The sequence below is a fragment of the Scophthalmus maximus genome, chromosome 17 (assembly GCF_022379125.1).
Source record: "Scophthalmus maximus strain ysfricsl-2021 chromosome 17, ASM2237912v1, whole genome shotgun sequence".
Taxonomy (NCBI): domain Eukaryota; kingdom Metazoa; phylum Chordata; class Actinopteri; order Pleuronectiformes; family Scophthalmidae; genus Scophthalmus; species Scophthalmus maximus.
Window position 1 is genome coordinate 17,720,617 of NC_061531.1, and position 14,322 is coordinate 17,734,938.

The 14,322-nt window shown below is 47.2% G+C and overlaps 2 protein-coding genes across 10 annotated transcripts in view; one reads left to right on the forward strand and one right to left on the reverse strand.

Annotated features, from left to right (window-relative positions):
- Positions 1 to 11,071, forward strand: part of arhgap23a (Rho GTPase activating protein 23a) — a 66,052-nt gene extending 54,981 nt beyond the window's left edge. For all 9 annotated transcript variants that reach the window (XM_047328040.1, XM_047328038.1, XM_047328039.1 and 6 more), the window contains 12 exons: positions 77 to 138; positions 226 to 344; positions 1,250 to 1,368; positions 1,466 to 1,618; positions 1,711 to 1,789; positions 1,895 to 1,968; positions 2,059 to 2,148; positions 2,234 to 2,359; positions 2,472 to 2,513; positions 4,264 to 4,357; positions 6,794 to 6,825; positions 6,929 to 11,071. In XM_047328040.1, the coding sequence (XP_047183996.1) occupies positions 77 to 138; positions 226 to 344; positions 1,250 to 1,368; positions 1,466 to 1,618; positions 1,711 to 1,789; positions 1,895 to 1,968; positions 2,059 to 2,148; positions 2,234 to 2,359; positions 2,472 to 2,513; positions 4,264 to 4,357; positions 6,794 to 6,825; positions 6,929 to 8,395 (2,457 nt within the window). In that variant the 3' untranslated portion in view covers positions 8,396 to 11,071. The remainder of the gene's footprint in view (positions 1 to 76; positions 139 to 225; positions 345 to 1,249; positions 1,369 to 1,465; positions 1,619 to 1,710; positions 1,790 to 1,894; positions 1,969 to 2,058; positions 2,149 to 2,233; positions 2,360 to 2,471; positions 2,514 to 4,263; positions 4,358 to 6,793; positions 6,826 to 6,928) is intronic.
- A 639-nt stretch (positions 11,072 to 11,710) lies between these two features.
- Positions 11,711 to 13,747, reverse strand: hexim1 (HEXIM P-TEFb complex subunit 1). Its single transcript, XM_035615166.2, has one exon. The coding sequence runs from the start codon at positions 13,393 to 13,395 to the stop codon at positions 12,277 to 12,279; it is 1,119 nt and encodes a 372-aa protein (XP_035471059.1). The 5' UTR covers positions 13,396 to 13,747; the 3' UTR covers positions 11,711 to 12,276.
- Between the last annotated feature and the right edge of the window lie 575 nt (positions 13,748 to 14,322).

Genomic DNA, 14,322 nt, shown 5'->3' on the forward strand with positions numbered 1-14,322 from the left:
CCCGAAGTTTGTTTTTTATATCACAAAACAGGGACGTTCACGGAATCTTTATGTGCGCGCGTTTGTTTCGTTGCAGGAGCTTGGGTTCTCCCGACAGGCCCTCATCAATAAGAAACTCAACGATTACAGAAAACAAAGGTGAGTCCCGTCAACAAGACCAACTGTTTCCACCGTCCTGTGACACGTCGTCGTGGCTGACATCCGTCTCTCTGGCTCCCCCTGCAGTCCGACGGGCAGCAAGCCCGACTCCTCTCCCAGGATGTCCCGCATGAAGCCTCCCTTCCTGCACGGCAAGACGGAGAACGCCGCCGCCGCGCCACGCTCGCCCAAACCGGAGGGCAAAGGTCAGTGTTCTTACATGTTCAGAAAAAGACAAGACAACAAAACACTAATAATAAGATCAATGTTCAAGGAAGTTAAATTCTACGCTTCAGTCCGGTTCACTCTTGTTGTGAAGGCACCAACTGTAACAGTAGTAGTCATTTTGGATTAAATATTAAAAAGAAATATCTGCATTATTTCTCTTGTGGGATGAAGTAGCGATAACTATGGTGGCACAGTTCAGGGTAACTCAGTTTTATATTTAGACAAACTTGAACCTGTTACTTCTTCTTTTTTCTTTTTTTTACATATTTTAACCAAAACCATATTACACCTTTTTAAGACATAAACACAAACAAATCCAAAAATACAGGAACTAAATATCGGACATATTATTCCATGAATTGCAAAAGTGTGTGTATATATATATATATATATGTGTGTGTGTGTGTGTGGGTGTGTGTGTGTGTGTGTGTGTGTGTGTGTGTGTGTGTGTGTGTGTTCGTAAATACATGTATGTAAAGATTAGAATTTCAGTTGAAGGTGATCCAATAAAAAAAAACAACTAAAGAGAAAAAGAAAGGAAATGAAATAAAAAGGAATAACTTTTTTTTTAGATATTTCATAAAAAAAATGTCAGTTATCTGCTTAGTTCTCTACTTGTATATTTGTGGAAAGTCTTTAGAATCTTTTGGATTATAGAAAAAATCCATTTCACATTTAAATCTGTAGGTTACATATTCCACAGGTTTCATCTCCAATATCAGTTAGAGCAGTTTCACAGCTGTAGGTGATGTAATATCATACAGTAATATATATATATCTGTTCGTACAGCAGAGGACAAGAGCACTGAACAGCCTGTTGAGTCGAGAGACTTTAATATCAGGACCTAGAATCAAATACCGAGGCTCTTGTGTTTGTCGTCAGACGAGAGCAGCCCGCCCAAGTCTCCGTGGGGAATCAACATCATGAAGAAGACCAAGAAGGCCGGGCCCAAAGCGTTCGGTGTGAGGTTGGAGGACTGTCAGCCGGGCGTGAATAACAAGGTCTGCCACAGCGTCCTCCGTCCGCCGCTGAATTTGTTTCCACACTTACGGAGCGCTAGATTTGTGATCCCACTCTGTGTCGCCGTCTGTCGCTCAGTTCATCCCACTGATCGTGGAGATCTGCTGCGGCCTGGTGGAGGAGATGGGTCTGGAGTACACGGGAATCTACAGGGTCCCCGGGAACAACGCCATGGTGTCCATGCTCCAGGACCAGCTCAACAAGGGCGTCGACATCAACCCTGCGGAGGAGGTGAGGAGACGCAACATCGCGGGTGGAAAAACAACGTGTCCGTGGTATTATTGATCTCTGACTCCTCTGTGTGGGTTTCCGCCTGTCAACAGAAGTGGCAGGACCTCAACGTCGTCAGCAGCCTGCTCAAATCTTTCTTCAGGAAACTCCCGGAGCCGCTCTTCACCAACGGTGAGTCCCGCCTGCGATGTGGCGCCGCGTGACCTCTCGCCGCCGTGCGTTCAAAATCGAACGTGGGAACGTACATATACCTCAACGTCTCTCAAATCTCCACAGACAAGTACAACGACTTCATCGACGCCAATCGGATGGACACCACGTCGGACAGGTTAAAGACCATGAAGAAGCTGGTGCGTGTGGGTTTGTGTTCCGCGGATCCATCGGCCGTTTGGCCCGATGCGTGTGTGCATGTTCAACAGTGTCGTCCTTCCCTCTCGTAGATCCGCGACCTCCCGGATCACTACTACCACACGCTGAAGTTCCTGGTCGGTCACCTGAAGACCGTAGCGGACAGCTCGGATAAAAACAAGGTGCGTGCGAGGCTTTTAAACGTAATTTTTCAAAAGTGGAATCGTGGGGCCGCTAACGCCTCGCGTCTCCTGCCGCCCGACGCAGATGGAGCCTCGCAACCTGGCGCTGGTGTTCGGGCCGACTCTGGTTCGGACGTCCGAGGACAACATGAAGGACATGGTGACACACATGCCCGACCGCTACAAGATCGTGGAGACGCTCATCCAACACGTGAGAGACGCCACACACACACACACACACACACACACACACGGTTAAAATTAGAAACACTTAAGAATTGTTTCTGTTATGCTGAACGTTTCTTTCTCCGCCATTTTCACAGTACATCTGGTTTTTCACTGAAGAGCTGGACAAGGATGAAAAGGTGCGTTTCCCTCGCTACTGTTCTATGTCACACAGACAAACACAGTCATCCTTCACGTTGAGGAACTCTCGTCTGTGCTCCCTGAGAAAACTGTTGAGACGAGTCTTCTCGGGCACCGAGCGAGCTCGTCTCATCTACGGCAGGACGGAACAATCATGGAGCTGAAGTCTCACTCGACGGGTCGTAGTGGCGGGGAGACGACGACATCACTCTAAACTAAACACACTACAGAGACCGGGGACGGGCAGACTGCCTTGGGACGCCGAACACTGTCAACCTGTTGATCTGTGTAGCGAACCGGAAGTATATTGAGCTCTTATAGTGAATACTTCCATTTTAGCTGAGTCTGGCGAACAGGACTCTGAATTATTCCATTTCACTTTATTTAGACTTGTACGTTAAGAACCTGCAGATTTGCACTGTGACGCACTGATTTAAAGAAAAAACAAAAAGGTGCCAGCGAAAAGACAATTGTGCAAAATTGCAAACCTCAGTCAGATCTACTGGGAATATTTTAAACGCGGGTGTGAAATAACTTTGTTTGACACCTTTGCAAAATATTAAGATGAAGATTTAGTGCTTTGCAAAGGACAAAACGAAGGAGCAGCAAAAAGACAAAACACGCAAAAAAACCCGGCACGTTACGTATTCATGTGACACAACCGAACCTGCATGCACACACCTGCATACCTTCTTTTTTTTAGAAGTAACTCATTTTGAAAAGCGGTTATTCAAAAGCCCTTCAGTAAAAATTCATAAGCAGTTTAAGGAGGAAACATAAAATATTATTTCCTTCTTTTTCTTTTTTACTGCCACAGGCAGAGGATTCCCCTCGGTTCAGAACGTGTTGCACAATTGCTCCTGAAACATATTTTAGTCGAGGTTGAAGAGATGTCAGTCGGTCTCTCTTGTTGAATCAACAAGTTTTTACTTTTATGGATCCTCGTCCAGTAAAGTGCCTCAGTCTTTAACGTGGTGATGATAATTCCTAGAGTCAGTGAAACAATAAAAACTCCCTGAGATTAAGTCATGAAGCCTGCATCTAAGATGAATTGTATTTTATAGCATGTTTGAATATATGTGTATATATATATATATATTCTAATATTCTGAGTAATTATCACTGGCTAGCCTGCACCATCATTACCATCATTACACTATTTAATAAAGTCCAACTGATATGGATTTTTTGGAGACTGATGCCAAAATTGGAGGTTGAAAAAGAATTCTGAATCTATGAAATAAAACATATTTTTAAACTAAAAATGTAAACATAAAGTTTTTTTTCCATGCAAAATGAAAGTTTTCATACGTCTGATTTGTCTGATAAAGGATCATACCGACCGATTTTCCTCGGCCAAAAACGATAATATCCATCACACTTCATTTACTGTGAAAGATTAACGGAAGATTTGTGACGTGTGACCCTTTTTATCACACGGCGTGAGTGATTGTGCCGTTGGATTAAAACTACGGTCACTACAGTGACACTTGATCGTGGTTTAAAAAACAGCGATTCAGAGAAAACATCCAAACATCTACTCACAGGCCACATCTGTTGAACTGTTGATCCCTGCTTCTCTATTTTCCACATTACAAAGTCCGCAGCTGTTGCTGCACTTAATCGCTAAGGGGACGATGGACGGCGGTCGCCCGCTGGTTTAGGGGATCAGATCGCAGCCTTTTTCGTTGGTGCGTCGAACGTTCTCTGGTCATTTGATTCATACTTTCCCGTCCTGTTCCCCTCCAGACGCCGGTGGACACGGAGGACTTGCAGCCCGCCCCCAACATCGACCACCTGCTGTCCAACATCGGGAGGACGGCTCTGCTCGGGGAGGCCTCAGGTGAGGACGCTCGTTCACTGCTCGCTCCGACCCGAGCGCACCGATAGAATTCAGGGCCGCTGTAACCGGCAAGAACCCAAAAAAGAAAGTTTGCTCTCTGTTTTGCTGGAAGTAGGAAATTCCCATCTAGTGCGTCATAATTAGAAACCCGTGTGTTCCAGTGAACTGAGGGGGGGGGTCCATCTGTCAGACATCTCTCCTTCAAACTAAATACTAATTCCTCAGTTGTTGTTAATTCAGTTGTTTGGGTTCAAGTTTCAAGAAAAAGACACTTGATTGAACCCATAATTAGATATATTATAATGACAGATTGGTTTCATTAGTTCTCAATAATACAGTTCTGTGACTGGACACAACTCATCATTTAAAATGAAGCTCTTTGATAACTCGACGAAAGAAAAAGAAGAAGTTTGTCCCACTTTAAAAAGCCTTGACGTCCGTAGCCACTCGGGAGTGTTTCCGTGTTTCGATAGCGTGCCGCTGCCTTCACCTCTTCTCTCCTCTCTGCTGACTCTCTTTTTTTTCCCCCAACCCCACGTTGCCCATCTTTCACTTTCTCTGTACCTTTTCTTTCTGCGTTTCCTTTCTCTTAGCTGAGCCTGTGGAGCAGCCACTGCGGTAGGATGGGAACTCCCATGGCAATACCTGTGTGTGTGTGTGTGTGTGTGCATCACATTGTGAAAGTGAAGTAATGAGTGTGTGTGTGTCCGTGGTCTCCATTACCCTCCTGAACGTCGGTGTCTCCCTCTCAGTGTCAGAAGGACGTCGTCTGTGTACGAACATCACCTCAGCGTCTCCCCAGTCTGACTAATGAATCGTGTGTGTGTGTGTGTGTGTGTGTGCGTGTGTGTGATCCGCTCATCGTACGGACAGTTTCAGCGTCAGTGTCGTCGTCCAATCTCGCCTCCTCCTCCAGCTCTCGTCCCGGTGACATCAGACGTAAATGATCATCAAATCCCCAAATCCAAATCTCAAAAAGTGCCTCAACATGCTTTACAATCTGTACCGCATGTGACATCCTCTGTCCTCAGACCCTCCATTTCAATGAGGACAATATTCTTTCAAAGCAAAATCCATTCACAGTCCAAAGACAATTAGGAATTTAAACTAGAAGTATGTAATACTATGTAAACTTTTATTGTACAGAATTAAAAAAGGGAAAGGAGAGTTTATAAAACTACGTCTAATGCACTATTTTTCCTCAACAGCTGATCTGTAGATTATCTTTTCAGTTAATTCCCACGTTCACGGAGCTCAATGTGTCGACTACAGACTCTTTTTGTTTTGTCTAAAAGAGGAGACAAGACCTTAACAATGAGAAAAGCAGCAAATCCCGACATTGGACGAGATAAAACAGTTGAGTATTCATGCTCATGAAATGAACAATTAGTTACTGTCAAAAAGGAATTGATGGAAATTTTTACTGAGAAACTAATCAAATAATTAACTTATATGATATCAGGTCAAGTAGTTACAGTAGTACCATGAATGAGCGGAAAAACATAATGTCTGTATCATTAGCACCAGTGCTAAGCTGCATTTTGAAGAAAACTAATGTCTTTTACAGTGTTTTTAATATATTGTATCTACGATATACAAAGAGATGGATTTTTACCACTGATGTTGATGGAACGTGAGAAACGACTCCACCTATAGAGCCCGTTAGGAAACAACAAGGACCCCTCCACGCCCGGGTTCCCCAAAAGAATAATATCCTACATCGGTGTGTGTGTGTGTGTGTGTGTGTGTGTGTGTGTGTGTGTACAGTACGTCTGTGTTTCTTTTCATACTGTCTACATATTATTTTCTGCTTTCACGCCTTCCCAGCGCTTCCATTTTCCACTGATTGATGTCATCAGTGTTTTCTCAGTGATGTCATCAGTGTTTTCTCAGTGATGTCATCAGTGTGTGCCGTGGTTTGTCTAATGCAATTTTCAGCTCCCAACACCCCCCAAAAAAATCCCCCGCTTCCCCCAATCATCATCATCGTTCCTCCTCCTCCTCCTCCTCCTCCTCCTCATTCCCCCGGTGTGTGAATCAGCTGTCTTTGTCCTGGGGTCCGTCAGGGGGCAGAGGGGCACAGGGGACGACAAGTTATTATCAAATTTAGTGGAGGAATTGGTCTTTTAGCTGCTGCTGCACTTCTGAAACAGGAAGCGTGACGTGTGTCGTGACACCGGGTACACCTGAGTCAGTGACGTCGCAGCGGGTGTTTCCCCCTCCCCGCTGTGCGGCCGATGGGAAACAACCGCTGCGACATCGAGGGAGGAAGTGTTTACAGAAGTGATTTAGTGCGAATTTGCCCTTTAACAAAAATATTTAAAGAAGTGAATATCACACCATCTGCCTCCGTGTCCTTCACCGTGACTGTTTTTGCTAACTTCAGAGTATTTGACCCACTTACAATTTTTTCTTTTTTTCTTTCTTGTTCACCAGACTCAACCAACAGTGACTCGGCTAAATCAAAGGTAACGGCTCCTTTCCAACTTCACTCTGGTTGTGCGACTCATCTCACATACAAGGATGTATGTAAATAAGACATGGACTCAGTAACATTTCTTTCTTCTTTAGGCGTCGTGGGGGTCAAAGAAGGACCTGAGAGCGAAGGACTTCCTGGCTCTGTCCATCATGTCAGCTGTGACGGGCCGCAAGCGCAGGAAGCGGCACAACGGCCGCCGCGTGGGCAGCAGCACCGACGACGACTCGGAGCACGAGCCGGTCAAGGCGGGACATCTAGGGGCAGAGGAGGAGGAGGAGGAAGAGGAGGCCGAGTCGCCCGGGGGAGACACCGCTCCTCGGGCGGAGGGAGAGGAGGATGACGACGACGAAGAGGAAGAAGAAGAAGAAGAGGAGGAGGAGGAGGAAGATGAGGAAGTCGTAGAAAGCGGAGTGAAAGGGGAGGTAGAGCCAGAGGCGGTGGCGGTCGCTCCCAGTCGGCCGTGCTGTAAAGAGGAAGAGGAGGCGGGAGGGAGGCGGGCAGCGCTGCTGCTGCAGGAGGAAGAGGCTCGGGCGGAGGTGAAGGGGCGGCCGTGGCGAGCGCCGGAGGACGCGCGCTCTATCGTTTCCGGTTACTCCACCCTCTCCACGTTGGGCCGCAGCCTGGGCTCAGAGGGGAGGGGCGACGACGCCGACGACGAGCACAGCGAGCTGGTGAGCGAGACGGACAACGAGAGCGGCTTCGCCTCGCGCTCGCTCACCCAGGAGAGACCCGCCAAACACCCGACCGCACCCGTGAGCACGCAGACGGCGGCGGCGGCGGCGCCCCCGCGCAGCTTCCTCTACACACACTACAAACCCCCGGTTCTGTCGCCCACCAACCTGCTCGCCCCGCCCACGCCGCTCTCGCACACGCCAGACTCTGCGGAGAGGAGTGAAGGAGGGGCGCGCTCCACCACGCCCTCGTCCTCCACCAATCACAGGCTGCACTCGCGGCCGTCGTTCAACTCCCACAAGCTGATCCAGTGCGACACTCTGGCCCGGAAGAAGCTGAAGTCGGAGAAGGCCAAGGCGCGCTCCCTGGACCTGCTGGAGCTGTCCGAGGCCGTCGCTCAGTGCGGCGGCGTGGCCGCCCCCGGGTCGGACGGCGCCGCTCCCAGAGTGAGGAGGGACACCTCCAGAACCAACCCCTCGTCGGGCAGCAGCCAGGAGAGCATGCGCCTGTCCCGGCCCAAGCCCGCGCTGCCGCCCCCCAGCGAGGCCGCCTCCTTCACCCCGACCGGTCCCGGCGGCAGGTCTCTGGCCGAGCACGTCCGCGCTCGCCTGCTGGGCTCGGCCGACGACCTGCGCATCGTGGGACTGCGGAAGCCGCTGTCGCCCGAGACGCGGCGGAAGAGACGGGCCTGGCGCAGACACACCGTGGTGGCCTCGCCGACCGAGATGTCCGACAAGAGACCCCCACTGATCGTCAATGATTTCCCCTTGTCTCCCTACGGTCAAAACCAGCTCAAGACACCGGGGCTGCCTCGGGACGCAGACGCCCTCGAACAAGGACCAGCTACATGTCAGGTACCCACCTCCAATTTCCACCAGTACCTGTGAGCCCTGCCAGCTGACCCCAACTCCCCCCAACCCCCACTGCAAGGACAAGAGGCCGAAGCTGCTGACTCTGGGGAGAGGGGGGTGTTAGCCGAGCAGAGTTGTGGTTAGTTGCCAGGTGCAACACAGTGTGTACCAATGAAACGCACCCTGTTCTCTCTTTTTGCGATAAGCTCCGTTTGCATGGCGAAGGGGCGTTCCAGCGTTGCCAAAGCTTTTTTCGTTTTTCTCCCCTTTTCCTGTACGTGCGCGTGCTTTTTATAGAGATAACACAGGAACAGGACAGAGACACAAACAGACCTCATCACAATCAAACGTCACACAGCCAAGAATTCTCCTTTCGAGTGAAATCCACAGCATCGTTCCCGTCTCTTCTCTTTCCCCCAGCCTGGCTCACAGGTCGACATAAATCAAAGGGTGAAACCCCCCCCCCCCTTCAAGTGACCAGAGGAGGAGGAGGATGTAAACCTTCCTCTGGTGCTTGAGAGAATGGTGCTTCTTTAACAAAGTGGAATTACAAATTGTCTCCAAATAAATATATATATATGTATATATATATATTTATTTAATAGTCAGGTTAAAACTATTTCAAGAGGGCTGTGGATTGATTTTTCATATCAGTCTTCCTAATCTCAGACCACAAACACTGTAACACACTCTGGTTTATTATTCTCCAAACAGTAGAAACACTAGGTCACACACACACACACACACACAGAAGTCGTCTCTCTCTCTCGCTCGCTCTCTCTCTCTCTCTCTCTCTCTCTCTCTCTACGTGTTAATAATGTCTTATGTGTTGTTGTTTTTTTTTGCGCAAAACAATATTTGTGATAATGTCTGATGAGCGTCCAGGTGTTTTTTGTGTCGGAACAATTTTTGTAACATTTGTACAAAGCCTTTGTTAAGTTAACCCTTGTAAATATAAATATTACGTTATCGAAAATTTAGTTTTTAACGTTTTTTTTAAAGTCCTTTTTTATGGTTTACAAAAAAAGCAAAAATGAGTGCGTACAAGTGCACAGTCATTTCTTTCAAGATGTTACTTGAAATGTTTTCCCTTAATATATTCTTTTTTTGTTTTATATTATCTCCATATATATATATATATATATATGCATATATATATATATATGCATATATATATATATATATGCATATATATATATATATGCATATATATGTATATATATATATGCATATATATATATGCATATATATATATGCATATATGCGTATATGTATTGTATCAAAGTTAAAAGAAGAAAAAAAACTTTTATTGTGATTCCACCTCTTAGGTGTGCCGATGTTCAGAGGAGATGAGATAAACGCGACAAACACCGGTTCCTTATTCCTTCATCGATGGCCTTTCTCTCTGATTCTCAGCACTGTGCAGAAAAACTTTTATCTTCCTGAGATAAAGGGCTTATTAATAAGTTTATATCTGGTGACTATATATACATATGTATATTCAGCGATGTTGCATCAACATGTAGCAAGTGAAAAAAAGAAATGTAATCTGGTAATTATGACTTTATATTGGAGGCAGGCAGCTCGGAGCCAAACTGTGACAGAGGAACCTCATGATGTGCTTTTGTTGACTCATGTCTGGGATTACTGAGCATTGCCTTTACACATTTTCCCCACTTTCCCTCCTCTGGGGGTTCATCATCCGTCTGCACGTTTATTACCTCGAGGTTTACACGAGCGGGCGTTTTCCATAAGGTCGGGCCTCCAATAAAAACCTTCGCCTGAGGAAATGAATCCAGATAATCTATTGTTTTTTTCCCCACCCGGCTCCCTGAGTCACCAGAGACTCGCCTGTTTTTATGCGACCAAAAAAAGAAAAAAACGGTGAAAACTAAAATAATAATAATGATAATAATAATAAATTTTAATTTATTGTCTTTGTCTTACCTCAAGATATTTTCTACAAGTGCCTGATTTCTTGGAATGTGTTTTTTTCCGTTCTGCAGTGCCATGTTTGGTTCTCATCTTTTTCCATTTTCGTCGTCGTCGTTGTTGTTGTTGTTGTTGCTCGGTCTCCTCCTCTCCTCTGGTTGATGGTATAACTAAAAAGCACTGACCCAAAGATGTGTACGTCCAAAATACAAGTGGTCGAACCGAGAGGAAATTAAAGAAAAGAAAAGAAGAAGAAGCACACTTCAAGCCAAGGACACGTCTATGCACTCTCTTTGTCAGGCATTAACAGCTATTACCGATGCTGCCAAGAGGGAAACACGCATAGTTTTCTCTTAACAAACTGAAGCAATCTCTCCACAGTGTGTGAATAAGGTACACCTAACCAGCCCCCTACCCCTAACCCTGCATTACATCATGCCAAGACAACATCAGGAACCCAGAGCCCAACTTCACCGGATTGGAAAACTCAGCAGTTTGTGTGTGTGTGTGCGTCGTCGTCGTCGTCGTCTGAAACCGTGATCCAACCTAAATGTGTCGTTGTCGTATTTCAAAAACATCTTTTGTACATACTTATCTTCATTATGTAACATACTGTATTGTGTACATTTGGAATTGCTTTTCGAGTATAACTGATATGAAAATGAATAGACTTTTAAAAGAAAAGACTGTCCGCCTGAAACCATTTCCCCCCTCATGGCTGTGTGCTTTAACGCAAGGTTATATGATGTAAATAAACAGAACTATGTTTAAAAAAAGAAATATGTGCACGTTTGTCTTAGAGATTTTTTGGAAGACACGCGATGACAGGCAGGATGAGGGTCGTGCTGAATGGCGCCCTCTGGAGGCTGCCTCTGCTGCACAGGTAGGAAACTTCATCTAAAACTATTGAGGCTCTGCCATAACATATGTGACTATATTTTCCTATTTACTGAATCTATGAATAATAAAGGATATTTTAAAACTAGAATCATTTTTGCCAAAATTCAGAGCTCTTGAAGCAGACCCTTAAGCTTTTGTCGTCGCCAGCACTTCTCTTACGGAACAAAAAAGTAATTCAAAGGCGTAATAAATAAATAAACCCATGTTGCATAATAACATCCGTAATAGATTTAAAGTCAGTCAGTCTCCACTCATGAGTGAGTTAAAGAGCATGTCCATCCCATCCCCCCACCCCTCCTCCTCCTCCTGGCCCCAGTCTGTTTCTCTGGGCCCAGTTCAGGATCCTCATGAGGAAAAAGGCTCAGTGATTATTTGCATGCTGACAAAATAACAACAACAAAAACAAGTATGGAGTGGCTTCTTCACGCAACAGCTCTTATGAACCACTTCCTGTATTTTTGGAAGCAGGTTTTTTTTTTCTTCTTCATTTTCCTTTCGACAACACATGACAGGTTTAAGCAGAATTTCAAAATTTTATTTGAACTTAATGTTATTAACACAACTGTTAAAAATGGTTCCACTCTGGAATTTACTGCCGTAAAAACAGTCTTTGAAAATCAATTAGCTGTAATTTGTTATTCAGATTTTTCTGTGGGGGGGGGGGGGGGGGGGGGGGGGCGCAACATACAGTGTTTTGTTTTGTTTTTTTAATTGAAAAATGAAACGGTAGATGTAAATGGTTACCTACGAAGTCTAAACCAACAAAATATCCTCGTGATGTCAAATACATTCTCTTTATAAAAAGAATCTCTTGTTTTTCGACGCATTTAAATTTCTTCTTGAAAAACAAATAATAACAACAACAATAACAACAACAACAACAGGACACCCTCACAGTCCGAATAGAAAAAGAAAAGTCAAGTATTGCATTGCAAATGCAAGGACTTAAAAGTCCAGATGACAAGAAAAAAAAATGATTTACAGAAAACTGAGGACACTTTTTTTTTTTTTCCTTCTTTTTTTTTCTTAAATGCAATATAGTCCCATGTGTTTTTACCTCTCGTCCCCACTTGGCTGGCGTCCCCCTAGTTGGTAGCCACCTGGGCCCGCAGCAGGAGCTCCGTGTTCTGCGCCCTCAGTCTCTCCAGCTCCCGCTCCAGCTCGCGCAGCCGGACCAGGGAGCTCTCCGCGGTCAGGCCCCCGGGGGGCTCCGCGGCGCGCCGCAGCCGGGTGTTCTCCTCCTCCAGCCGGGACATGCACTTCTCCAGCTCCAGGTACTCCTGCACCAGCTCCTGCTTGGTCATGTTCTGCAGGCTCTCGACGTGGTACATCTCGTAGGTCTCGGAGAAGTCCCTCTGGAGGAACTCCCCGCCGGCGTTGCCGGGCCTGCCGATGCCGTCGCTGCCGCCGCCGCCGCCGCTGCCGTCGCCGTCGTCCTCTTCGTCGTGGTGGTGGTTGCTGTCGCACAGGTCCTCCTCGCTGCCCGTGTCCTCCATGCGCACGCCGAGGCCCGAGGTCCGCTTGGCCCCGCTCTCGGTGTTGAGGTCGGGCTCCTCGCGGTCGTGCTCGTCCATCAGGAACTGCGTGGTGTTGTACGGCGCCACCGGGAGCCCCTTGGCGAACATCTCCTCCCTCAGCCGCGACGCCCTGGCCGTCTCCTTCTCCTCCAGCGCTTTCCGCTCATCCCACGAAAGTTTGTAGTAGGGCTTCCAGTTGCGCCGCTTCCTGGTGGTCCTGCGCCGGTGCCTCTTCTTGCCCAGACGCGAGTCCACGCCGGTGTCGGAGTCGATGAGCAAGCCCCCTTCTTCTCGCACCTGGTTCAAAGTGTCCTGCAGCGGCGTGTCCTCGCCGTTCGCCGCCCGCGCGTGGAGCTCGCCGTCCGCCGCACGCGCGTCGGCTCTCGGGTGCTGCCGAGCTCCGATCGGGCACTCGGATGGCTCGTTTCCGGCGACGAAGGCGGGGCACACGCCCCTCTGACCGCGTCTCGTTTGCCACAACTTGTCTGTGTTGATATCTGCTCCGCAGCCCTCCGCCCGCTGCTGCCGCCGCCTCTGCTCTCTCTGCCGCCCCCTGTCGCCGTTCACCGGCACGCCGCGGTCGCCGACCACCGGGAGATGCTCCGGCGCGTCCCCGCTGCTCCCACCTGACGGGCTGCCCGAAGTCTTCAGGTGCTGATGGGTCCGCTGCTCCATTGGTTCTGTCATCCTGATGATCCACTCGGCTTTCGTTTTAACACATTCTTCTTAAAATGATCTTCATTCTTTCGAATCGGGGCCTAAATAATAATTTAAAAAACGACAACTTGAGATATACTTAATGTCAGAATGAGCCGATGTCACTAAAAGAAAGTTTGCGTGTTGAAGTTTAAATTAAAAAAAAAATGTCGCTACGGTTTAAGTAAACTTCGCGAACAGTACAACACTTGTTACTCCTCCAAGGGTTTTGTCAGAGCAACTGTCGCTAACTACCATTAACTGTTTCGCTGCTGTCAGAGTCGCCGTTCACCCGGGGAGTGTGTTCCGCCCTCACAACAGTGTCCAGTGTGCTGCCGAAGAAGAGGGAGCCCGTGTTTATATAGTGGCTCCGCCTCTGCGCCGCGCGCACGCTTGCTTGGCTGTGACGTCCGCTGCATTGTGGGACATGTTGTTTTGATTTCGGTGAAGCGTTGCTGGAGACCGCAACAAAGAACTCCAACACCCACAACTCTACCCCAACAGACAAGTACGTTAACCAATCGAATGGTAGAATCTTGAGCGGGATAAAGCCCACCCCTCTCTTCGTTCATTGGCTAAGAGGACATCTTTGCTGTTGCTAAGCTTGAAGTATTTTCTCATTGGACGGTTTGTCCGCCAGTCAAACGTAAGCGATCCACAGCAAGAAAGCAGTCCGGGGCATTTTTATGGGCGCTACCATTAAAAAATAGGGGGCACAAGTAAAGAGTTACGAAATACAAGAAGTTTAAATACATTAGTGTCTGATATATCGCAGCTGGATCAAATAAGATGATTTCATACGTATGACTTTTAGGTTTAGCTTTACTTGTTCGCCACGTAGGCTTAACGCCTAATCAATACTATCGCGAAATCCCTCCCTTTATTTTCAGAATTGATGAGACCGCCTCTAACGGAAAC